We start from the raw sequence: 26,396 nt of genomic DNA on the forward strand, positions 1-26,396 counted from the left end.
TAGGCAGATGGCGTCATGATTTCCACGTCAGTCAACCAAAGGAAGCATTACAACTGCAATCAGTGGATTGCAGGTGCAACACAAAAGGTTCCTTTAGACCAGGGTTCTCAAACTGGTAGCCCTCCAGCTGTTACGAAACTACAAGTTCCATGGCGCATTGCAAGGCTGACAGTTACAAACATGACTCCCTCAGGCAGAGGCACGATGGGACTTGTAGTTCCGCAACAGCTGGAGGGCTACCAGTTTGAGACCCCTGCGTTTAAACTCTTCCTCCAGTTCTCTTTGTCTGTACAGAGGTACATGCTTTCAATTAGAAAGCTGTACGAAGGGTCATTGGATTACAACTGCAGTAATCACTACACGTGTTTTCCAGTGAGAGCAGTGGTAGTGGCAGATGTACTTGTTGTTTATTCATTCATAGATCTGTAAATGAATAACCCAAAAATAAAGTTACATTAAGGCAAAAGAATATGTGAAAAACACAAAAGAGGCAATTAAAGGGACACACATCAGTTTTGCTACTAATTAACAAGGTATAAGTGGTGTTACATCAGCCACACCAAATCACATTTAAAGAGCTATGTGACAGTGTCTATAAATGCCCAATTGCATGTGCCAAAATAATGAATACTCCAGTGCCTTCCTTACAGCCAAAAACCATAGGTTGCTGCTGCAGCAAACGGACAGATGGAGCCATCATCAAATATAGTCCATCAGCAAAGTAATCACTGGTAAACCGTCTATATAAAGTGAATCTTAAATTTGACACCATAGAACAGATGTTTTGGTGCTACAGGCAACCCCTTCTTCGGGCAAGTAGTGCCAAAAAAAAAAGGGGTCCCCTGTGGTCCCAAAACGCTGTTTCTGTGTCGGCGAATAAAAGGGTCACTTGATATTGATGGTTTTGCCGGTGATTACTTAGGACAAAATAATCAAGCACTTGCACAATAGTTCTAATTAAAAAATAAACAGTTCTAACATGCACATCACAAGATGTCACAATGCTGTAGTGAATAGAATATAACTTCAAAAGTGGTATTAAACCCAAAACCAAAAATGTGCAATATAATAAATGTTTGCTTTTGGATTTAATACTGCTTTCAGTTTTGTGATAACATTCTGGAACATGCAGAGTAAGTGTACTTGAATCTGGCGCACAGCCACCATTCTGTGATAAATGAATAAACTAGCATTTTTGCGCGTTTTGTAAAGCACTTTAGAATGTCACATGGGCTGGGCAAGGGGAGGAAAGCAGTTTTATAGCTCTTCAGGTACGAAACAAGCGTATTGCATATTTAAAGGGAACTCCATTTGAAGTCTGAGTCCAAAAACACCTGAATATGCTAAAAACCACAGGGTGTTTGTGCGTACAAGTGTGAACAAGGACAATTAGAAAGAATTGGATTCTGCGCAGTCAGGGAAACGAGCATAAAAATGCTAAATTGTGAATGGGGGCTTACTTTTTGTGGGAAGCAGAATCTTGGCAGCCTGCCAGTCTTCTAGTGTATATGTTTCTAAGCCAGGACTTGAAATGACTTTGGAGTATTAGGGCTCATGCACACTGCATCTCAAAGAAGCGGGGCTCCTACAGGCTTTTGAGCTCATTTTTTCTGCCTGGAAACTCCCATGTCCATGCACACTATGGCACATTATGGTGTTTTCAGGAGTTTACAGGCATATGCTCTTGAAGGCAGGAAAAAAACCCCACCAAACTCACATTTTTTTGAGAGGGCTTTCCAGCAGAAAAGATGCCTAAATGCCAAAAAATGTGTGAAAGAACACGAAAAAGCACAAAAAAAGCTTGAAAATGCACATAAAAAACAGGAAAAAATAGCTGAATGGAGGGGTTGTGAAAAAAGTTTATGCTACATAAAAAATAAATAAATAAAAAAAATAAAAGTGTGCAAAAGAGCACAGAGAAATAAAAGCTCAAATGCCTGCAAAAGCAGTTTTTTTTTTTAAGCTGCAGTGTGCATGAGCCCTTAGTTGTAATCTTTAAGAATAAATTAATTCACAGTACAAGCAGCTAGAGAGGTTAGGGAGATTTTTTTTTTTTAAAAGCCCGATTGTTAAGAAAATGTAAAATGCCTTAACGAATATGTAAATCCAACACGTCATATTCCTGATATGTGTCTGCTGTACCACGGATGTGTATGAAAAAGTCTCCTGTTCTCTTTGTAATGCTTTGTGTGAAATCCCTGGTGTTCCTGCTAGCCCCTCTGCTTTCCTATTAAACACTGACCACACTAAGCAGGGGAACACATCATGGTCAGTTCTCTATCTTTGCTGGGAACTCAGCCTGCCCTCCTTCAATGATCCGACTTGTACCCCCCCGCACAGTCTTTCATTGGGAAGCTCAGTATGCTGCGGTTTCTCTTCTCCTAGCTCTTATGCAGTGGAGAAATGGTATTTATATATATTTTTTCTATCTATACACAAATGTTTTGCCTTTAATTTCTATTAAACTGAATGGGTTGTTTTAACCAAAAAACTGCCCATGCAGATAAGGGGCGTCTGTGGATAAAAAACAAACTATGCAGCTTTGATCAAAGTTGAATGATGCCCTTGATGTATATGTAGGCCATTTATGTAGCTCATGAAGCCTGACTGGAACACTTCTAGGATGTTGGTAAAGTAGAACTTCACCCAAAAGGGGAGGTTCCTCTTGTTTGCACCCCCCCTCTCCACTGCCACATTTGGCACTTTTTTTGGGGGGGGGGGGGGGGGTTTGACAGGTACCCATTCCCACTTCCAGCTCAAATTGCCGTGGCGATCTGAGCCAGATACAAGGTGCAGCGTGGCTCGCACATGAGCAATAAGAAACCAGATGTGAAGCCGCAAGGCTTCACCTCCTGTTTCCCTTACTAGAAATGCCAGCGCCTGCACCCTGAAGAATCGGCTCGGGTGAGGACATCGCTGGATTCCTGGAAAGGTGAAAGTGTCCTTACATTAAAAGTCAGCAGCTACAGTATTTGAGGCTGCTGGCTTTTCATTTTTTGGGGGAAGCCTAGAGCTCCCCTAAAATCATTACTGCTCACCCTTCACCATCACAGGAGTGAGTTCTCAAGCACTAAGCTCATTTCTACTGCATAGAGGGAGAGAAAGCACATAACAAGAGGGTTTGAATCAGAGAAAGAGCTCACTCCTGTGATGATGAAGGTAAGCAGTAACATTAGGTGTCTATTAGCATCACCCTACAAGTTTTCCAGTCAGGCTTCATGAAGTATGTAAATTACTTACACCTATAACAAGAGCTTTATTCAGCTTTGATCCACAGACATCCCTTATCTATACAGGCAGTTTTTGGTAAAAGTGAACTATCTCTTTAATATTGTCTGGGCACAGGTGCACTTTAAATGATTTATGATGTTTTATTTCCTGACACTATGTAGCAGCCCGTAACACAAATCCTTCAGGTAAAATCAGGTCAGTATTTAGCTTAAAGTGTAAGTTCACCTTTACAGAAAAATCTGTAGGGTGAACTTACACAGGACCCCCTCCTCACCAGCTCCATAAAGCCCAATGAACGAGGCCCAATACAGTAGATCCTCAGCATCTATTAAGAAGAAATCCATGCCTGGCTGTCTTGCTGAACCAATGGCATTATTATTCTCAATGGCATAGCCACAAGCATAAAAGTCAGGAAACTTGCTGCATAATTGTTATTGAGAAAGTATAAAAGTCAGAGGACCAGTTTAACAGCCAAGCAAAAAAAGATAGATAGATAGATAGATAGATAGATAGATAGATAGATAGATAGATAGATAGATAGATAGATAATTGTTTTCCATATCCCCCAAAATTCTCATTGTTACCCTAGGCTTAAAGTGATTCTAACCCTTATTTAAAAAAAAAAAAAAAAGATATATAAAACACTGTAACGATTTTGCACAGAACAGCCCTGATCCTCCTCTTCTGGGGTCCCCTGACGGCGCTCCATGCGCCTCCCCTTCAGGGACTTCCTACCATAGGAAGCGGCTTCCAATCAGGGCAATTATGCAGGCTTGTTCCTGAGCCTCAACGTCTCAGTCTACAGGCCCAGACAGCAAGGCTCAGCCCTGCCCCTCGCTTCCTCGTCATAGGATTTGATTGACAGCAGCATGGATCCCACTTCTATCAATCTGCCCTGTGAGGAGGGAGAGAGCTGTGTCCTCGAGTACAGTGCTGGATCGGGCTAAGTTAAGTATAAGGTGGGCTGTGGGGGATCCTGGACACAGAAGTTATTTTACCTTAATGCAGACAATGCATTAAAGCATGGGTGCTCAACCTGCGGCCCTCCAGCTGTTGTGGAACTACAATTCCCATTATTCCTCTGGCTTTGGGAGTCATGCTTGTAACTGTCAGCCTTGCAATGCCTCAAGGAGGCTTGTAGTTTGGCAACAGCTGGAGGGCCACAGGTTGAGCACGCATGTATTAAAGTATAAATATCTTAAAGAAGAACTCACAGCAAAATTTGTATTTTTCGATGCAGTGGGGCTGTGTCCACACTGCATGGGTTACCTGCTCGTTTTTGTCTAAGAGATTGCAGAGCAGAGATATACTTACCTAATCCGGCAATTCTCTGAGTGTAAGACCAGTCCCCATCCTGCTAGCGGTCTTGTGAATGGACTGTTCCTGATGTTACCATGAGCATCAACTGGCTTTTGACGCGAGGACAGCAGGGACAGTACACCAATGGACATGGGGGAGTGCAGTTTTTCAGAGGATCGAAAATTGGGTAAGTCGGTGCGCCCCTAGACAAAATGAGCAGTTAGCTCACGCTGTCTGGGCACAGCTCCAACTGTATAGGGGGAAAAAAAAAAAAAAAAGATTTTCATGGAGTCCTTATTTAGGGCTTTAGAACCACTTTAGAAAAAGTATATTTAAAGCCATTTCTTATTTTAGGGGTAGGGAAGGGTTAAAAAATGTTCCTTTGCAGAAATTTACCTTCACTTCCTGTCCTGGAAATGCAACAGGAAGTGCAAGGACATCTATCCAAACTGAGGGGAATGCCCTGCAATACAGATATCACTGAACAGGTGTCCCTGATTTGAAGAATTAAACTCACCTCGACTTTGGGTGACAAGTCTAAAATTCTGCCCTACTGTTTCAGTGACAGTGTTCACAAGAATAAATAGAGGGGTATAGCTCCCCAATAGGGACACAAGCAGCAATAAAAACCTGACAGAGGGTCTAACTCTTCCACACCAAAGCCAGTAAGTAACAGTTAGCGCTGGTTCACACAGGGGCAACACGACTTACAGCGCGACTTAGCAAGGCGACTTCAGCGCGACTTCAGCGCGACTTGGGGCGACTTACAAGGCGACTTCAAGTCGCCTCCAAGACAGGCGACTTTCCAGTGGCCAATCAAACTACAATCCGCTCTGGGGGAGGGAGGGGTTTGCTTGAAAAAAACATCTTCTCTTCCTGTGAAGTCGCTTCACTATAGACCACGATCCGACTTGTAGGCGACTTCCATTGAAATCAATGGGTACAAGTCGCCTACAAGTCGCCTTGAAGTAGTACAGGGACCTTTTCTGAAGTCGGAGCGACTTCAGTAGCATACATATAGACGGCTCTCATTCACTTACATGGACTTTCAGATGTCAAGCGACTTGGGGCGACTTGAGGTCTGACAAGTCGGATCCCAAGTCGCGGTAGTGTGAACCGGCACTAACACCGTGTCTTTGACACAGACAGCATTTTTTTTTTTTCTGCCAACAGATAAAAAACAATACATAATTCACTAAACAGCCCTGCTTACTATTGCAATTAGACGTCAAAATAGCTTTTCTCAGCAGGTTACACTCCTGAGATACTTTAAGGCTTTCGGCATTGTATATGACACATGAGACTTCCAGAGGTGTTGGGGTTAAATGGTTCTGAAGCACAAGCACTACAAATAAAAGCTTTATTCCTTTGGAAATGTGTAATTTCTTTATTATGATGGAAAGCAACAAACACATCTTGCCCTTGGGTTGCTCTGTTTCAGCCAAAACAAATGCAAATGGCTCATAGGATGACAGCTGTTTGATAAGGCCTCGACAAGACCTGCACGCTAGACTTTTTCTATTTTTTTCCTTGTGAAACTTGGGATGAGAGGCGGAAGGCAGGAAGAGAATTAATGTAGCATACAGTCTAAAGGCAATGCTACAACCGTGATTAAGTAGAAAAGTTAAAAGGCACAGATTTTCCACAGCCTCGCTGCGTGCAACCCATCCGTGTAACGAGTTGACAGGCCTAGCGCGTCCTCTCCATCATCCACTCCGACAGCTAAAACGCAGCACTGCATCCTTTTTCAGAGGAAATTTGCGTCTGCACCATGAAGCGTTGTACATTATTTCTTAGCACTGCGGGGGGCTGAAGTCCATATGGAACCTTCACAAATATTACCACAGATCAAACCGGCGGCATCTCCAGGCAGATTTGACATACCTATTTAAATGAACAGCAGGGGTCCTGCGGCTGCCGGAGGCTGAGCAGGAGAGAAAAACCTCTGTGGAAAGTGTGCTGCAGCTCCATTACTCAGCAAAGGCACTCTCTGCATTTATCACCCCTTTCATTTCTGCCAGGGCATAGAAACTCATTTGCTCAAGGTCAATGATAACAACAGAACTTACATTAAAAAACACATTATACACACACATTTGTGTGTCTGGCAGAGGGAGGACCTACAAACCATATATACACAATTGTGTGTTTTATATATGTATACATGTATATATATGTATACAGGTGAAAGCTGTAACAGTGACATGACAAAATATAGACATATCAAGTCAAAAAACAATATTTTCCAACTAATAGCACTGAAGTCATTTCACCTAAAACACCAGGGGATCAGTGAATATTTTGTGATGTTAAATAATAAGAAACCTGAGTGGTCTGAACTCCATACAGTAGGCACCTGCAGGAACCTGTTTGTATCTGGATTATTTTCAGAGCTCCCCAGGATACCCAAAAACATGGACAGTCCTATTATGCAAATATCTACTATGGCTTCCATTTTCATACTTTGGTTTGACTTCATCCTACACCCCGATGGCGATCGAAGCCGCTCTTGCATATTTAAAGGCCAATAGAAAGGAAGGAAGGGAGAGTGGAATAAGATAGAAGCCTGAGTTCATCCACAAAAGCTGTTGACATTTAAAGCGGGGTTCCACTCAAATTTTTAACTTAATCTTACCCCCTTCAGTTAATTGCATAGATGTTCAAATGCCGCACAAATTTTTTTTTTATCGCTGTATTTACCTTTATATTGTACTTTTTTTGTGGCACTTCCTGTCTCTCCTCCCATGGGAGTAGGCGTGTTTATTGCCTTTCCCCGGTGCTGCACTGTCTCCTGGGAGCTTAGTGTCAGGCTTCCCAAGATTCAGCGCGGGAATAATGATCATGCGCGTGAACAAGCTGTGAATGAACAGCATTCACCGCATCCAGGAAATCAGTGCTTGTGGGCTTCACATGCCCACAAGCAAGATGGAAACAGCCAGCATCACATTCTTTTAAGTTATTCTTCAGTACGAAAACAGAGGCAGAAATATTACACCCAAACTGTGAGTATTATTTTGGGATTAGCAAAGTGTCTCAATGACCAAAAAAAAAAAAAAAAAAGATTGGTCGCCGGACTCCCGCTTGAAATAGGTAGAGAAAAGTGGTTGGGTTCTGGGAACATCAACACACTATGAAGAGAACCCAGTATGCATTCAGTCACCTAGAGGTGTTTGCTCTGTGGAACTGTGGCCACACCAGAAGGTAGGCTGGGCCTAGAGATTCAATTTAAACCATACCTTTCACCCCAAGTCTGACAAATCTTTTGTTTGTCAGTCTAATCCACCTTATGTAAAAGTAATCAAATGTAACCACTTAAGGACCGAGCCTCTTTCTGAGATTTGTTGTTTACAAGTTAAAGTGGAGGGCCACCCTAAAATAAAAACGTACATCAAAAAGAGTTAAAAAAAAAAAAACATTTGAAGAAAATACATTTTTTTAACTTATCTGAAACCCCTGTTGCTAGGCAGTCTTCCTAATCTGCCTCTTCCTATTCCGCGGCGCCTCCTCCTCTTTGGCGAGCGGCCCCGTTGCCTTCTGGGACATGTGTGTGTCCCAGAAACCAACAGGGCCATTCACAAAGCGCTGCGCGACTCGCGCACGCACAGTAGGAAACTGGCAGTGAAGCCGTGAAGGCTCCAGTGCCTGTTTCCCTTAGTTAGGATGGCGGCGCCGGCCTCGGGCCGACATCGCGGGCTCGCTGGACAGGTCAGCAGCTACAGTGTTTGTAGCTGCTGACTTTAAAAAAAAAAAAAAAAAATGTTTTCCCCTTACACCCTAGAGAATAAAATGGCGGTCGCTGCAATACTTCCTGTTACACTGTATTTGCACAGAGGTCTTACAAGTGCACTTTTTTTTTGGAAAAAAATACACTTTTTTGAATTAAAAATTAGGACCACAGTAAAGTTAGCCCAATTTTATTTTATATTGTGAAAGATAATGTTACGCCGAGTAAATTGTCACGCTTCAAAATTGCGCATGCTCGTGGAATGGCGACAAACTTTTACCCTTAAAAATCTGCATAGGCATACAGATTGCATGTTTTGAGTTACAGAGGAGGTCTAGGGCTAGAATTATTGCTCTGGCTCTACCGATCACGGCAATACCTCACATGTGTGGCTTGAACACCGTTCTCATATGCGGACGCTACTCACGTATGCGTTCGCTTCTGCACGTGAGCTCGTCGGAACGGGGCGCGTTTAAAAAAAAAAATTTTCTTATTTATTTTAACTTTTATTTTTACACTGTATAAAAAAAAAAAAAATGTCACGTTTCTTTCTATAAAAAACATGTAATAAACATGTAAACATTCCTTGTAATAGAAAAAAAGCATGACAGGACCTCTTAAATACGAGATCTGGGGTCAAAAAGACCTCAGATCTCATATTTACACTAAAATGCAATAAAAAAAAAAAAAAATTGTCATTTAAAAAAATCATTAAAAAAAATGGCCCTTTAAGAGCTATGGGCGGAAGTGACGTTTTGACGTCACTTCCACCCTGAATTGATATGGAGACGGGTGGGGGCCATCTTCCCCTCACTCATCTCCATACCCAACAGGAGACAGGACACGATCGCCTCCGCCGATGGTAAGCGGCGGGAGGGGGGGCCCTCTCCTGCCGCCGATAAAAGTGGTCTCGTGGCCAATCCACCGCAGAGACCACTTTTATTTTGTAGCGGACCGCCCGCTGAAGAAGAGTATACCGGGGTTATGGCAGCTAGCTGCTGCCATAACAACGACTTCCTCCTTCAACAGCCGATGTACAACTGTGGCGGGCGGTCCGTAAATGGTTAAAGGCTGTATATAAAACAGCCTTGACTTCATATGGCTAAAACAAGTTGCAGACAATGCGAACGATCAGTCTAGATGCAGGGATGAGCGGTTAAAGCCTAGTACACACTATCAGGTTTTTTTTCGTTGGAGCCGTTGTACTAACGATCTGACATTAGTACAGCGATCTCCCCTGCTGAGCTATTGTGTTCTGACAGGGGAACGGCCTTCTGCCAGAACACTCCGATCAGCGCTCTATGCCATTCGCTGAGAGCACTGATTGGGAGCCAGTCGGCTGCTGGTTTTCCAGCATGCTCATACAACAGAAGCCGGCCAAATAGCCGTCTTCTGTCGGACCAGCTGACATACACACTTCTGTACTAAGCCAGTGCATGCACAACTCCACTGTAAGGGATACTTTTTTTTTTATTTGCCCAGAAGTGGACTTTAAGATTCTGTGACATCTATTTTTTATGTTCTGTTGATAGGCACTGCTGTGTCATCCATTTCACAGAGCCCGCCTTCTGAACTACTGAGGTGTTGAGAGGAGGAGTTTCAGGAGTTTACAGGAATCAAATTGTATTGCAATTCCAATTTTGATGTTATAAAATAAAAATGCTGTGAGCAAAGGATTTCCTTTAATTACCATATTTATCGGTGTATAACACGCATATTCATTTTAAGAGGGAAGTTTCAGGAAAAAATGTAAAATTTTAAATAAGGAACTTTGAAGCAAAATAAGGGTCAGTGCCCATCTGCAGCCTCACCATTGGCATCAATGCAGCAGCCTCACCAGTGCCAGCAATGCAGCAGCCTCACCACTGCCAGCAATGCAGCAGCCTCAACACTGCCAGCAATGCAGCAGCCTCAACACTGCCAGCAATGCAGCAGCCTCAACACTGCCAGCAATGCAGCAGCCTCAACACTGCCAGCAATGCAGCAGCCTCAACACTGCCAGCAATGCAGCAGCCTCAAAAATGGTAAACTTTTCATTTTAACCTTCCCAGGAGACAGAAGGCCTTTCTTTTTAGGCTTTTCTTTTTAGCTGGGAAGAAGGGCCAACTCAAGAGTTGACGGCCATGATTTTGAAATGGGATGTCCAAAAAGTCCAATAAAGTGTGATGGTCAGGTGACCACAAAGTGTACTAAGCTGTGCCTAGCCGAAGTTGCCCATGGGGAACGTCATTGTAAAATAAGTTTTATTTCTGAAGGATCCATCTCAGCGGCTTCTAAAGCTTCCCACAGACGTTGGATGGTGGCCTTGCGTCCCATGTGCTGCTTCCATTTCACCAGTCCCTCCATGACCTGCGAGTGCAGGTTGCCTGGATGTTGTACTTTACACCTGTACAGGTCGCCGTGGTCCAGTCCTAGGTGACCCAGAACCTGCTCCCATTCCGATCCCTGACCATGATCCCTCACCACTGCCAGCAATGCAGCAGCCTCACCATTGCCTTCAATGCAGCAGCCTCACCATTGCCTTCAATGCAGCAGCCTCACCATTGCCTTCAATGCAGCAGCCTCACCATTGCCTTCAATGCAGCAGCCTCACCATTGCCTTCAATGCAGCAGCTTCACCATTGCCTTCAATGCAGCAGCCTCACCATTGCCTTCAATGCAGCAGCCTCACCATTGCCTTCAATGCAGCAACCCTCACCATTGCCTTCAATGCAGCAGCCTCACCATTGCCTTCAATGCAGCAGCCTCACCATTGCCTTCAATGCAGCAGCCTCACCATTGCCTTCAATGCAGCAGCCTCACCATTGCCCTCAATGCAGCAGCCTCACCATTGCCCTCAATGCAGCAGCCTCACCATTGCCATCAGTGCAGCAGCCTCACCATTGCCACCAGTGCAGCAGCCTCACCATTGCCACCAGTGCAGCAGCCTCACCATTGCCATCAGCAGCAGCCTCACCATTGCCATCAGCAGCAGCCTCGCCATTGCCATCACTGCAGCAACCTCAACATTGCCATCAGTGCAGCCCGATCGATGCCCATCTGCAGCCTAGAGGGGACAGGGAGGGGGCGGGACGAGCGCAGACAGATTACATACATTGAGAATCTCCTATGATAGACGGAACAGTTGTCCAATGGCGGTCCAGGAGACGGGATTTCCTATTACAGAGGCCGCCAAGTAAACAGGAGATTCTCACTGTATGTAATCTGACGCCCCCCCTCCCTTTCCCCTCCAAGGCAGCTAAAATTGAAGTATCAGTGTATATCACGCACAAGCTATTTCCACCCGACTTTCAGAGTGAAAAAGTGCATGTTATACGCAAATACAGTACTTTTACATAGATTTTCTTTTATAAAGACATTGGAATAACACACACAAGACTTCTCAATTTTTGGGTGAAAGGTGCACTTTAAAATCACAATTCCAACATTGTCATAGATAGAACCCACAGAAAAAGCACAGCAAACAGGCATTACTATTTTTACACTCTTTTCTACAAGTGTGCCATTTTACTTTGATGGAAATTTGCTGAATTTCCATGAGGGTATAGGAGAGTGATACTAGCTTGTTCTATGGGATAATGGGAAAGGACACGAAGTCCATTGTCACTACCTCAACTGAGAGACACATTTTAAAAGTAATCCTTTTCAAATTTTTTACATGCATTTTTTCCCCAGAATAAACTTGCACTTGTTTACAAGCCTTAAGACATAGTGCTGATTGGAAAATGTAACGCAATTAAAATCCACCATAAAATTCTTTTCATAGAGTCTACTAGGAGACACAGAGTCCTACACCTTCAAATTATTCTGCCCACTTTAGGACTGGACACTGGCTAAAAAAAAACAAAACCTTCAGGCCAGCCCAGGATTACCCCTTCCACAATCATCATACCTACATTTTGTAGCAAAGCAGTAGTGAGAACATGATCATACTGAGTGGTTGAAGCCCTGTCCCTCTCCATACACTGGAGGGTCACAGGAAGTCTTTCACCTCTGAAATGTCCCAAAAGGAGTCCAACTAAGGGGTGGGCAACACAGTAAATAAATGCTAACAGGCCAAAAAAAAAAAACAGAACTGGGATTGCGCGCAGCATCCACCTTATAGAACATAGAGAACGTGTGAGCAAAAGTCCAGGAGGTAGCCTTGCAAATCTGGGAAAAAGTTGGTTGATGCTCAAAAAATTTGCCGAATCCTTAATCCCCAAATTGACCAAACTCTATAACCATATCTTAAAAGGAAAACACTTCCCTGAAGAAATGTTACTGCCCAATATCTCCCTAATACCAAAACCAGGAAAAGACCATACCCTCCCCCAAAATTTCCACCCCATCTCCGTCATTAACAATGACTTAACGATCTTTGGACGGATCTTAGCAGATCGCCTAGCCTCGGTTATTACAACTTTGATATCCCCTGACCAAACGGGCTTTATATCATCTAGACAAATCACTGACAACATTCGCTTAGCAACAAACACTCTACAAGATGCTGACATTCACTCCAAGAAGGTGTTACTCCTGAGTCTGGACATTAACAAGGCCTTTGACTGTGTCCTCTGGCCCTATTTAGACACCGTTTTATCCAAATTTGGATTTAATGGCCAATTCATACACGGATTTAAGGCCCTATACCAACAGCCCCGTACACGTATCAAACTCCCAGGGTGCAACTCTGAATACTTTCCTCTAAACCGCGGAACCAGACAGGGCTGCCCCCTTTCCCCCTTTTTATTTGCCGTTGCTATGGAACCCCTAGCCCGATCCATCTCCAATAACCCAAACATTAAGGGATATAAAAAAGGTGATCAGGAATTTAAAATCAGTCTATATGCTGATGATGTCCTCGTATTTATCTCTGACCCCCTAATTTCCCTTCCCAACCTAATGACCTCCCTAGATTCCTTTTATCATCTTACAGGCCTAGGAGTGAACCCATCCAAATGTACACACATTGCCTATCCACCTCCCCCAACCATTAATGACTACTCTTAAAGACAATTATAAATTCTCCTGGAACCACAGCTCACTGCAATACTTAGGTATAAAACTAGCCCCCTCACTTAAACAGATGTACTCATTAAACTACCCACAAGCCTTTTCCAATGTTAAACGCCTTCTTAACCAATGGTCCTCGTACCATATATCATTTTTAGGTCGCATTCAAGCAGTCAAAATGTCTATCCTCCCGAAGCTCTTGTTCCTCTTTAGATCACTGCTCCTGTATGTCTCTCGCTTCACATTACTAACAATCCAATCAGATCTGCTCAGATTTATATGGAAAAATAAGAAGCCCCGACTAAGCCGCCCAATGATGTATAGGCCCGTGGAAGAGGCGGCTTGGGAAGCCCAGATCTATGGAAATACTTCCTGGCATCCCGCCTGGTCCAACTGGCATGCATACCCTACATCCATACCATGGCTACAATTTGAGCGGATCTCAGTGGCTCCATACTACCTCCCAGGTCTTTTCTGGTCGCGCTCAATATCCCCAAAAGACATCACCCCACTTAATAATATTGTGGGTCAGTCTCTCTGGTCTCTCTACTGGAAGCAATATAAATTAAAGTCCAACACACCACTCCTGTCTTCCTTCATGGGAGAACCCTCATTCCCTCCAGCCTTTAACACAGGCCCATCGTTTCATAGCTGGACTGCGCATGGACTGGTAACCTTAGAATCTCTGTTACAGGGCACATCCTTTTGCTCATTCGCACATTTACAGCAAACATTTGCCCTTAGTAGATTGGATTTTTACCAATACTTAGAGATAAGACACTTTTACTCTGCTGCCCTGATTGGTGGAGTGGAATTGACAAAATCACCATTTGAGTACCTATGTAGAGAGGCCTCAAGGGATAGGGGGATTATCTCAACTCTATACCTCAATGACTACAATAACACTCTAAAATCTGTAGCAATGGTGGGATGGGAGGCTGAGACGGCTCAGAAATTCCCAAGACATGATTAACAACATGCACAAATGCAAACGCTCTATATCCATGAAAGAAACAGTCCTCAAACTACATACCCGCTGGTACTATACCCCAGACCTCCTACACAGGATATACCCACTGGTTCCTGGCACATGTTTTAGAGGATGTCAGGACAGGGGTAGGCTCCTACACACATTCTGGAGTTGCAAAGCATTAGGACCCATTTGGCATAAAACTGCCTCACTGATAGTCAAGCTAACTGGAGCGCCTGTTACCCTGACTTATCAAATGTGCATATTGTTTGCAGAACTCCCAGGAGTCCCCCCCCCCATAACAGAAGTTAGCTCACACACTCTTTAGTGCTATTCAATGGGCTATCGCACTGAATTGGAAACGCCCCTCTGGTCGCAAGTGCTTCTATGGATGGAGTCCATTAGATTGAAGGGAAGGGTGCACCATACTCTTTGATCGCAAAGAGTATGGTGCACCATACACTTTGATCGAAAATGGGGCATCTGGACATCCCACCTGCTTAGCACAGGACTTGAGGATCCCTCGGTCCCTACTCCTGATGCCCAGATGGACTAAAATCTTCTGAAATAACTTGCACAGTAGATATGTATGATACTCACCTTTATGGACACATTAAAATGCTGTAATCTGGTCGAATGGTACTACAACCCCTACATTTGTGTTGTTTGAATATCACAGTTTCTAGATTTCTCTGTTTTTTGTTTTTTTTTCTACATTTTTCTTTTCCTCCCCAATTATTAGGCTCACTGCTTATTTCATTATTTTGTTCAAAGGCAACATGAGAGATGTACATCTAAGCTCAAAATTTACTTATTGTCCTCTCGGTGCCAGTACACCCTGTTTTTATGTTATACCTTAATAAAAACGTTTGTAAACAAAAAGTTGCTTGATGCTGAAAAGCCCTAGAAGCACTTACAGATCTAGGTAGAGCGTGCCTTGACAGGAAAGGGTGGAACCCGATCCTTGAGACCATAAGCTTTGATGATGGTCTGTTCCGTCACCGTCTTCATGACATCATTCCCCGACAGCCATGACGGCCGAACGTACATGTTGGATGTGATGGTGTGTTGTGGGGGAAAGAAATGGATGGACCACCTGGTGGTCAAGCCATGGTTTGGCATGTAAAGTCACAGCCAGGTTTCAGAAAAGGATGGGGCCCACCAGAGGCAACCAAGCTCTAGTGTGGGTTTCCAACGTTCATCAGTTGGGACCTTAAAGAGGGGCTCCAGTTTGGGCAAAAAAAATATTGTAGCTGCTGACTTTTGATATAAGGACACGCACCTGTCCAGGGATCCATCTATGTTGGCACCCGAGCCGATTCTTTAATCGGCTTCAGGTGCAGAAGCCAGCATGTTGGGTAAGGGGAAATGGCAGTGAAGCCTTCCAGCTTCACAGCCGGTTTCCTACTGTACATGCACGAGTCGCGCTGCACTTTGCAAATGGTCCCACAGTCTTCTGGGACCTGTGTGTGTCCCAGAAGGCTGCAGGGGAAGGAGGAGGGGCTGAAGATAGTCGTAGATCGCTGTGACTATTTGAGACGGAAGCGGGAGCGCCTTATTAAATCGTATCTCATATTCATTTCCACATTGCATTTCAATTATTCCTAGCCTACTCCTATTAAACTGAATGATCTTGAAGTTTGCTCTACCCCGTGAGCAGGCACTGCTATGCCACAGATTTTGCCAAGCTTGCTTTCTGAACTACAGAGGTGCTGAGAGAGGAGTTTCAGGAGGAGTCGCTGGTTGCCGGCAGCAAGATACCATGGTATACATAGTCTTTAGAAAATGAAAGAAAACAGCAAAGGAAAAACTGCAATGCACACAGGGAATCCAGGAAGCAGGCATTACTCACAACATAAAAGTAGATTTTCAAATAAATTTATCAGAAATAATCATTGTCTGCATTGCTATTACAATGCTGATATTCTAAAATGAAAATGTATGCTGTGAAAATAGAACTTTAGTGTTGAACCATATGTGCCGTAATCACACTGAGGATAGAGCACTTGTACAAAACCTTAATAAATAGGTACAAGGCCAATAAACGCTTGGGATTAACAGACAGATGGTCAGTATGTTACAATCTCCATAGAGAAAGAGTAGGAAAGTGGGTGCAATAGAAACGTCTTTGCGGCCTTAACAACATTAAAGGATCCAAGACTGGAAACTGCATTTGTAGAATCAATAGGCTGATGTTCTAGTTTCAGAGTGGTGTGCACAATATCGAAAAGAGCAAAAAGAGTCTCCTTCAATTTGGGAATGATAGCAGCAGACTGAGTCATCAGGGGCAAGCTCAGACAAAGACTGGAGCGATTCAGAATGGGACACTTTCTGCGGCCTATGGCTTAAGGCCACCAGGTCCATGGGTAAATCAACATCTGCAGGGGAAGGAGTAGGATTCACTTGTGGCCAAAGCAAGGTGATGCCAGCCTGCAGACTTTGGCGCCATTAGTAGGAATGGTGCAGGCAGCCTGGAACCATTAGTAGAGCGAAAACTGGGAGCACCCAGTACAGTGGACCTGTCCTTCTGTAAAACCTTCCTCCACCCCATGTATAAAATTAGAAACATTGCACCTGCATGGATATTTTAAAGGCACCCAGTGGCCCAAGTGAAGTTCTTGGAGCTCTACCTGACCAGCCAACTTGCAATGTGAATCTACAGAGACAGGCCACACTGAGGCAATGCCAATGGCTCTGGACCTTGAAAGCATTCTGCAGCTAACATCTACCAGAATGAAGTCTGGAAAGCACTCTATGTTGAACCCAGTGCCTGAAAGCCACGCCCTGGCTATTCCTGCAACATCCCATCTAGCAGAGATGTAGTGAAGAGTCTTTAATGAGGAAGGAACACTTTGAAGAGTAAGAAAAAAGGGTGCTAGCAAAAATAGGTTTTCACACAACAGAGCTGCAGATAAAACATCAATATTCTCATGACACCACCCAAAAAGTTGAGGCATGTGGGAGGGGTTATTCTGGGCTGGCCTACAGCTTCGTTCCCCGTGTCTCTCAATGGACAAGAAAGAAAATACATGTATCTGCGTTCATTTGTTATGTTCTAATGCAAATAATTTAATCATCCAACTTTCTAGCTAAGTGGTGGGAAAATACATTCTACATCTAAAAACATTCTGGGCAGCTTGAACCAGTTTTTGTACCAAAAGGAACAGAGAATTACAAATTATACTGGTAGAGATATTGTATGTTATTGTACAATCTGTGTGTTGGTGTCCTTTGATGTCATTTTGGTAATCAATAAACAGCATTTGGATTTCTGTTGATGTGGAGCTATTTCTTCAAGACATATTGTACTGCTCCGAATGTGGCAAGTTTATATTTTACGACTAACTGATTCTACTGGAAGAAAGACCAATGTCTTTATCCAAATGCTAACTCCAGCCATTTCGTCCTGTCACCAGGACAGGAAGTAAAGGCAAGTCTCTTTAATGGAAACAGAAATGCAATAAACATAACACCTTTCTTTAGTAAAGAGGGTAAGAATTGCAATCTCTGTAGCCACTTGCTGACCACCCTATAGCAGTTTTACTGCTACAGGGCAGCAGCTGTGCACCGGATCACATAAATATCCTTGATCCTGCACTTCCACCTGCAGGGGAACGTGCAAGCCGCTTCTGCAAAGATTATTCACAGCAGGAGCCGATCTGCGGGTGCCAGGCACTCGATGTCCTTAGGCACCTGCCGATCATCGGGCAGGGACTCAGAACAGAGCTCTGTCTATAAAAACAACTCAGAGTTCCATTTTGACAAGGGGAAAAGGGATAGATTTTGCGTTCCTGCAAAGCAGGGACTAAAATTATCCTTTCCCCTAGTATAAGCAGCACACATAGTAAACACAAACACTGGCTAGGCACACAGTTAAAACTTTGATTGCCCTAGATGTTTAACCCCTTTCCCAGGCAGTGTCATTAGTACAGTGACAGCACATTTTTTTTTTTAACACTGATCACTGTATTAGTGTCACTGATTCCCACAAAGTGTCAAAAGCGTCAGTTGGTGTCGGATTGTCTGCCCCAAAATCGCAGCCCCCCCTATAAGTCGCGGATCACCACCATTACTAGCATAATAACAAATAAAAATTCCAGAATATTTATATATCCCATAGTTTGTAGACGCTATAATGTTCGTGTAAATCAATCAATATTTGCTTATCGGGATTTTTTTTTACCAAAAACATTTAGCAGAATACAGATTGGCCTAAATTTATGAAGAAATCTGAATGTTTACATTTTTGTTATTTGATATGTTTTATAGCAGAAAGTAAAAAATATATATTCTTATTTTGAAAATTGTTTTTTTGTTAATAGCGCAAAAAATAAAAAAATACAGTGGTGATCAAATACCACCAAAAGAAATATTTGTGGGGGGGGGGAACCACTACATTTTGTTTGGGTACAGCGTTGCATGACCGTGCAATTATCAATAAAAGTAACGCAGTGCCATATTGCAAAAAGTGGTCTGGTCATGAAGGGGGGTAAATCTTCTGAAGGTCAAGTGGTTAAGGTAATCATGGTTGCAGTGTCCCACTGGGACAGGACATGAGGGAATATCTCAGCATTTTAAGCCTGGCAAAGATTAAAACTTTTCTCCAATTTATATAGAATTAAGAAAATTGGCTGGATTTTGTTGGAGCAAGAGACTAATAAAAAAAAAATAAATAAATAAATAAATCATATGAGCAATCACAGTAGGCTCTATTCAGGTTTCTCTTGTTGTGCTAGCTCTTTTCCAATGATAATAGTTTATCCCCTTTCCGCCGAGTGTACGCAGATACGCGGCCTCGGCTTTCGGGGGTTATACCAGGATGATGCCCGCAGCTGCAGGCATCATCCCGGTACCGTTTTTTAGTAGCTAAAAGCTGCTCAGTTGTTATCCCGGATGAGTGGGAGGGGACATCCCCCCTCCCGCCGCCTTCCGTCGCTCCCACCGGGAGTCCCAATCATTGATCCGCCTCTTCCGGCGGCTAGACAGAGACTGGCACGAAGCCGGAAACGGCTTCATGCCAGTCTTCTCTCTGTAAACACGGAAGTGACGTCACTCGGCTGCCAATGGCGCCGGTTTCAAAAAAATATACAGTATTCAGAATCGCCGAAAAGGGCGATCTGAATACTTTGAAGTGCGAAGGAGGGATTGGAGGTCTTTTAGACCCCCGATCCCTCCATAAAGAGTACCTGTCACCGCCTATTACTGTCACTGTCAAGGGATGTTTACATTCCTTGTGACAGCAATAAAAGTGATCGAAATTTTTTTTTAAAAAAAACAATGTAAAAAAATTAAAAAATTAAATTAAAAAAAAAAAAAAAAAATTTTAAGCGCCCCCGTCCCGCAGAAAAGAAAACGCATAGGGAAGTCGTGCCCGCATATGTAAACGGTGTTCAAATCACACATGTGAGGTATCGCTGCAATCGTCAGAGTGAGAGCAATAAATCTAGCACTAGACCTCCTCTGTAACGCTAGCCTGATAACCATTTTTTTTGTTTTAATGTGGCCTATAGAGATTTTTTTAGGTACCGTAGTTTGTCGCCATTCCAAGAGTGTGCGCAATTTTAAAGTGTGACATTTTTGGTATCTATTTACTTCGCGTAACATCATCTTTCACATTATACAAAAAAAATGGGCTAACTTTACTGTTTCGTTTTTTTTTTAATTCATGAAAGTGTCTTTTTCCCCAAAAAGTTGCGTTTAAAAAGACCGCTGCACAAATACCGTGCGACATAAAATATTGCAACAATCACCATTTTATTCTCTAGATTCTGTGCTAAAAAAAATCTACATAATATTTAGGGGTTCTAAGTAATTTTCTAGCAAAAAATACAGATTTTAACTTGTAAACACCAAATGTCAGAAATAGGCTTAGTCATGAAAGGGTTATACAGTACATCTCCCCTAGTGGCTAGCACTTTTAATGTAACATGTAAACAAGACAGATGCCGAGTCTACCTACCTTACCCCACTAGCTAATAGCAATAATTTTTCTACTAATTTACAAATTTGCTTTAAGCTTCTGCTTCATGTTTTGTGCCAGACTCGATGAATCCTTCTGTGACGGCTGCTCTTCATAGTCCTCCAAACTTGGTAAAACAAAACTGTACATGCAAGAAATGAGCAGCTACACTCCATGAAAGGAAAACCATATTAAACAATATCAGGCAAAGGGAAGACTGCAAACCCAATCATTCCCTGCCCGGCGTCACCGTGAAATCTTGCACTAAAAGGTTTTCTAGGCATTTACTCATTGTCTTGGAAATAAAATGCAGAGACCCAGAGCCTATTTGAGAAAGTCCCTAGTGTAATTTAATGCTTGGCGTACAGCTCGCACAATTCATCATGCAGCATAAGATACTCACGTGCATTAATGAGTAAAACTCCTGTTTGCCAGTGTAAAATAGAAAGTGGAATGGGCGCTTGTCTTCTCCCCACTGAATTGCTGATGGGATAAAAACAAAGCACTTTTAGACATTCACTAAACAGAGGTGTTAATTACACTACTTATTTACAGAAATGTATCTCTTTGCTTGTAGCTGATGGTATGTTAGTCAAATGTCAATATTGTGCATTATTTACATGTGAATTTACATTTCATTGTTTATGATATTTATAGATTACTGTCCTTCCAAGGGAGAATTCTTTTTTTTTTTTTTATAACTCTGCTTTTACTTTTTTTCAGCAGTTTTTTTCTCAACTTTTCACCTTTTACAATGCTTTAATTAATTTTCTTCCAGAGTCTGTATCTTTAACAAAAAAAGTTTTAGACCTGAATATTGCTTTAACATTATATATAGAAAGCAGAGACCCTGGAGAATAAAATGGTGGTAGTTTTAATTTTTCATGTGACATATTAGCACAAAAATACCAACGTGACATTGTTGCACCTACCTAATTAGCAACTATTGCATCCAAATAATATGACCAATGTGTGAATGAAGGCCCAGTAATCATCCAATGTTGCAATACACTCTTATTGTGAACAGTACACAAATCATATATTGCATGCATAATCAATATACAAAATAGGAAAATAAAAATTTAGAAAAACAAAAAAAACATGGTATTAATATATTACACCAAAAAACTGTGTCAAAATACAAATAATTTCCACTTGCACCAGTGCAAATCTGTGTATAAATGTCCTCTTTAAATTAAATCACAGTCTCATATGAACAACAATATCTAATAAGTTCCGTACATTCAGAAGAAATCTTATATTCCACCTTGTGCGCCAAGTTAATTTCATATATAGTGATTCCCACCACCGTTCATTATATGCTCTCACCTCAAATCAAGGACCCGCCAAGTGCCAGCTCAAATAATGCTTTCCCCACCTTGGGGCTACTTTTTAGTTCCACTCGGTTAAGGCCTCACTTGGATACCTCCTTCATTGCCACTTTAGATGGTATAGAGCAAATCTACAAATATGGGTGTATGGCACTTTTAGAGACTGTAAACTCTTCCTGCAATGGTCTTATATAATAAAGGGGTTCCTCACAGTGTAGTATGCCTTACTAAATGTTTTACTTATTAAAAATGCACTTAGATAAGACTAAAAATCAATTGCATGTAATCATCACAGCGGGGCCACAGCTCCTGTGGCACTCAGTCACCCAGCTCTGCCCAACGCATATTGTCACGGTCACATGACTTCCTCAGGAAGTGCATTTTTAATAAAAGTGTATTGCACATTGGATGATTATTAGTCCTACATTCACATATTGCTCATTTTATATGGAAAGCAATAGTTGCCAATTAGGTAGGTACAACAGTGTCACATTGGTATTTTTATAAATAGGTTGTGGGAACACAATTTGCTGTTTGCAGCCACTACTCAGTTTTATTTTCATTTTAATTGTAGGTAGCGCAGGATTGAATTTATACACTTTTATGATATTAGCACAACGGTTTATCAAGCGCAAAGTTTTTGTAAAAAATACATTGAGCGAGCATACATGTGTAGTGTAATCTACATTCTCGTGCACTGGTTGCCCAAACATGTACATTTACATCTCTGCATGTGGGGGGGAATTGGGACTAAATTTTTTTTTTGTTTTTGGTGTTGGGGGGATAAGGTGTTAACTGCTTGGATGGTATTGCACTTTCCCTTGGATTGTCCCTTTAACTGAACTTTGAAATTGTCCAAAATAGCTTTCAGTCCTACGTTACAAAGGAAAAAACTAAAAAAAAAAAAAAAAAGTAAGAAATATTCTTACCAGCATATTTTTGTATGCTGTATGAATGAGGACACAACAAACATTGTTTTTTTTTTTTTTTTTGCACATTTAACTGCAAAACGTAGGCTTTAAAAGTACAGAAGTCAGGAACAGGCAGAAGACTAGTAATTTTGGCATCAGGTTAGCAATGGCAAACCCAATATTTACAGGGGTACATTAAGCATGTCAGTAACAAAAAAAACATTTCTGACTAAATAAAGTATACAAGTGTACATGAACTCTGTACAAAGGAAAAGTAGCAAACTATACAAGGAAATAAAAAAACAAATTTAAAAACCAGTGCAAAGTGAAAAGCAGACCATTTCTGCTTTAATAAAAATACATATTTTACTAACTTTTTAACTAAAAAAAAAATGTATACATATACAATAAGCATTGTCTTCCTATTTTGTTTAGTGCCATATTTCCCAGAGTCACTTACTCCATTTCCCCAAAAAAAAAAAAAAAAATTCACATTCATTTCTTCTTAGATAAAACTCACCTTAGGAATGACTCTGGACTCATCTGTCAAAATGCCAAAGTGAAATGAGAACAGAGCATACGCTACATGGCAACCAATTACGTTCAAACTTCCAGCGTTTGTCCCTTTCTGGTGCAGGTCTTAAAATAACTGCTAGCTACAGGCACCATAGGTAGTTCTTATTTAAAACTCCTTAATAAAAGAGTTTCCCTTTGCCATATTGCCTCTATGCCATACAAAAAATAAAAATAGTAAACGACTAAATTGCTTACATACTATACTTTAACAGAATTAAATTGACTTAATTTAAATACATTTCTCTGTTTGGGATAATGTGTTACAGGCTACAACCCCGTGCCAAGACGTCACAGGTCTCCGAGATGCCAACAAGGAGATTGGTTCCACTCCCGCAAGGATTTTTAGTTTGAGGGAATTCCTATGGAGAATCCACAAAGGGCCAGTTTACTGCCCTACAAATTTTAGGGGGGCCAGACTGTGGCCAATAGCAGTAGAAAATACGCTGGCATCAGTGCGAGTAAACTATGCCATAGACTTGGTGGTCAGTTGGATTAACTAACTACATCATTGGTCTCAGTGGCGAGGAATAACACCCCATCTCTGGTGTCAGTGGGAAAATTAGTTCCCCATCATTGGTGTCAGTGAGAGGAATAGTGCCCATATCAGTAGAAGGAATATTGCCCCAAGAGAGATGAAGGCAAGCAAAGGGCCACATCCAGGCCACGGGCCACAGTTTGGAGACCCCTGCACTAGAGGTTAGATGACAGCATTTTATGTCCTGCACCTTCTCAAACGCAAATGAGACTTAATTTTAATCAGACAATACAAAAAAGTATTAATATTGCTACTGAAAACTACAGTTACAAAATAGTAGTAAAAAAAACCCCCAAAAACTCTAAATTTATTTTTGATCGTTACCAATTGTTCGTTTATAATGTGACAGAAACTTTAACCCTAATATTGTCTAAAGCCAAGAGAAAGTATTTTTGCATTTAAGTAAAATTTTTGCAAGAAATAATGCCTTTAATAAGGGTCAGGACAGTCGGAGTCCAGATTATCACTAAAATATTATATATATATATATATAATTTTTTTTTCCTTAGGAGTCTGTAAAGCATTGCACCCGCAATCTGCCAGGCTCCTGCAGACTGTCAATGGAGATGTCTGCCCGTACCTTAGATATGGGCAGGCAGTTACTCACCAGCGCCCTCGTAGTTCATTGAGAACTACAAGCTCTCAGCCGCAATGGATGGTGGTAGTTGTAGTTCATTCATTCACAGAGCCCTGTGAATGAATGACGTGTCTGTGTGGGTGGACACGCTGTTTTCGAATGGTGCAGCAGGTGTGGGAAGAGGATCCCCGCCCACTGTCATAATGGGTGTCACATGTTACTAAAGATGAACCTAGGCTTTAAATGGGGTTAAGCTGTGCGTTGTAAGGTAATAGGGCTGCATGTGTGATGATGGATCTTGTGCTAGTGAATTATTTGTAGAAAGAAACTGTATAAGGTAAATTCACCACTGTAGTTTGCATCTGTGACAGATGTGCTACAGGGAAACGGCCTTTTAACTGCTTGCCGACCCGCCGCAGTACATTTACCGGTGTGTCGAGGCTTTCTTCTGGGCCTGCTCCCACACATGCGCACAGACCTGAAAGACTGCAGCACAAACTGATCAGTGGGCCCTGGGGCAATGATCATTGGCTGGGACCCACTGATCGACTGATCAAATGACAGAAGAGAGTCCTGTGTTGGTAAACACAGGGCTATTTACAGACAGCAGCGATGTGCCAGTTTCTTTCTCCCTGCAAAGAAGAGCGTAAACACTGGCACATTACTTAGCAAAATCATCACACAGTACACACACTAAACATTGTTAGGCACACATTTAACCCCTTGATCGCCCTAGATGTTAATTTTCTCCCAGCCAGTGTCATTAGTACAGCGACAGTGTATATTATTAGTACTGATCACTGTATTAGTGTCACTGGTGATGTCAGGGTCAGTTCCCCAGAGTGTCAGATTGCCCGCCGCACTATCCCAGTGCCATTACGTCACTGACCACCACCAATAGTAGTATATAATTTATATTTCATTTATATTGTAAAAAATTTAAAAAACAGCAATGATCAAATACCACCAAAATAAAGCTCTATTTGTGTGAAAAAAAATATAAATTTTGCTTGGGTACAGCGTTGCATGACCACGCAATTACTAGTTAAATTATCGCAGTGCTAAATAGCAAAACAATGGCCTGGTCATGAAGGGGGTAAAATCTTCCGAAGCTTAAAAGGAAAAGGGTCATAAAAATCTGGTTGGGTGTCAGATCCTGCCCTATGGCATAGAAGAAGTAAAGTCTATTTTTGCTGGAGCTCACATTACATTAGCTTCCTTCAGAACTGAGGTGATCATTTGGATTAGTGGTGAAATGCCTTCAACATCACTAAGCAAGTCCAGCTGAATAAGACTATTACAAGCCACAGTGGTGTTTGTACACTTACCTAGTTGCTTTGGAAAAATGTCATCAGGATGCTGCAGAAAAAGAAAAAAATTGTGTATATAAGTATATATTTACGGATCTGAAAAATTACAATAATAATCTAACGAATAGGATTCTGAGCTGTGATGAGATGTGGAATGATCAAATACCACATATAAATGCAAAGTCTATTCTTTGTTAATATACAGTGGGGACAGAAAGTATTCAGACCCCCTTAACTTTTTCACTCTTTGTTATATTGCAGCCATTTGCTAAAATCATTTAAGTTCATTTTTTTCCCTCATTAATGTACACACAGCATCCCATATTGACAGAAAAACACAGAATTGTTGACATTTTTGCAAATTTATTAAAAGAGAAAAACTGAAATATCACATGGTCCTAAGTATTCAGACCCTTTGCTCAGTATTTAGTAGAAGCACCCTTTTGATCTAATATAGCCATGAGTCTTTTTGGGAAAGATGCAACAAGTTTTTCACACCTGGATTTGGGGATCCTCTGCCATTCCTCCTTGCAGATCCTCTCCAGTTCTGTCAGGTTGGATGGTAAACGCTGGTGTACAGCCATTTTTAGGTCTCTCCAGAGATGCTCAGTTGGGTTTAAGTCAGGGCTCTGGCTGGGCCATTCAAGAACAGTCACGGAGTTGTTGTGAAGCCACTCTTTTGTTATTTTAGCTGTGTGCTTAGGGTCATTGTCTTGTTGGAAGGTAAACCTTTGGCCCAGTCTGAGGTCCTGAGCACTCTGGAGAAGGTTTTCATCCAGGATATCCCTGTACTTGGCCGCATTCATCTTTCCCTCGATTGCAACCACGTCGTCCTGTCCCTGCAGCTGAAAAACACCCCCAACAGCATGATGCTGCCACCACCATGCTTCACTGTTGGGACTGTATTGGACAGGTGATGAGCAGTGCCTGGTTTTCTCCACACATACCGCTTAGAATTAAGGCCAAAAAGTTCTATCT

The 26,396-nt window shown here is 42.1% G+C and overlaps 1 protein-coding gene across 1 annotated transcript in view; it reads right to left on the reverse strand.

Annotated features, from left to right (window-relative positions):
• The window catches only part of MRPS9 (mitochondrial ribosomal protein S9), a 129,346-nt gene that overhangs the window by 35,008 nt on the left and 67,942 nt on the right, over positions 1 to 26,396 (reverse strand). The window contains exons 4-5 of the mRNA XM_073614751.1: positions 25,437 to 25,467; positions 20,582 to 20,661 (exon numbers count right to left, since the gene is read on the reverse strand). Of these exons, the coding sequence (XP_073470852.1) occupies positions 20,582 to 20,661; positions 25,437 to 25,467 (111 nt within the window). The remainder of the gene's footprint in view (positions 1 to 20,581; positions 20,662 to 25,436; positions 25,468 to 26,396) is intronic.

This window comes from Aquarana catesbeiana, linkage group LG02 (assembly GCF_042186555.1).
Source record: "Aquarana catesbeiana isolate 2022-GZ linkage group LG02, ASM4218655v1, whole genome shotgun sequence".
Taxonomy (NCBI): Eukaryota; Metazoa; Chordata; class Amphibia; order Anura; family Ranidae; genus Aquarana; species Aquarana catesbeiana.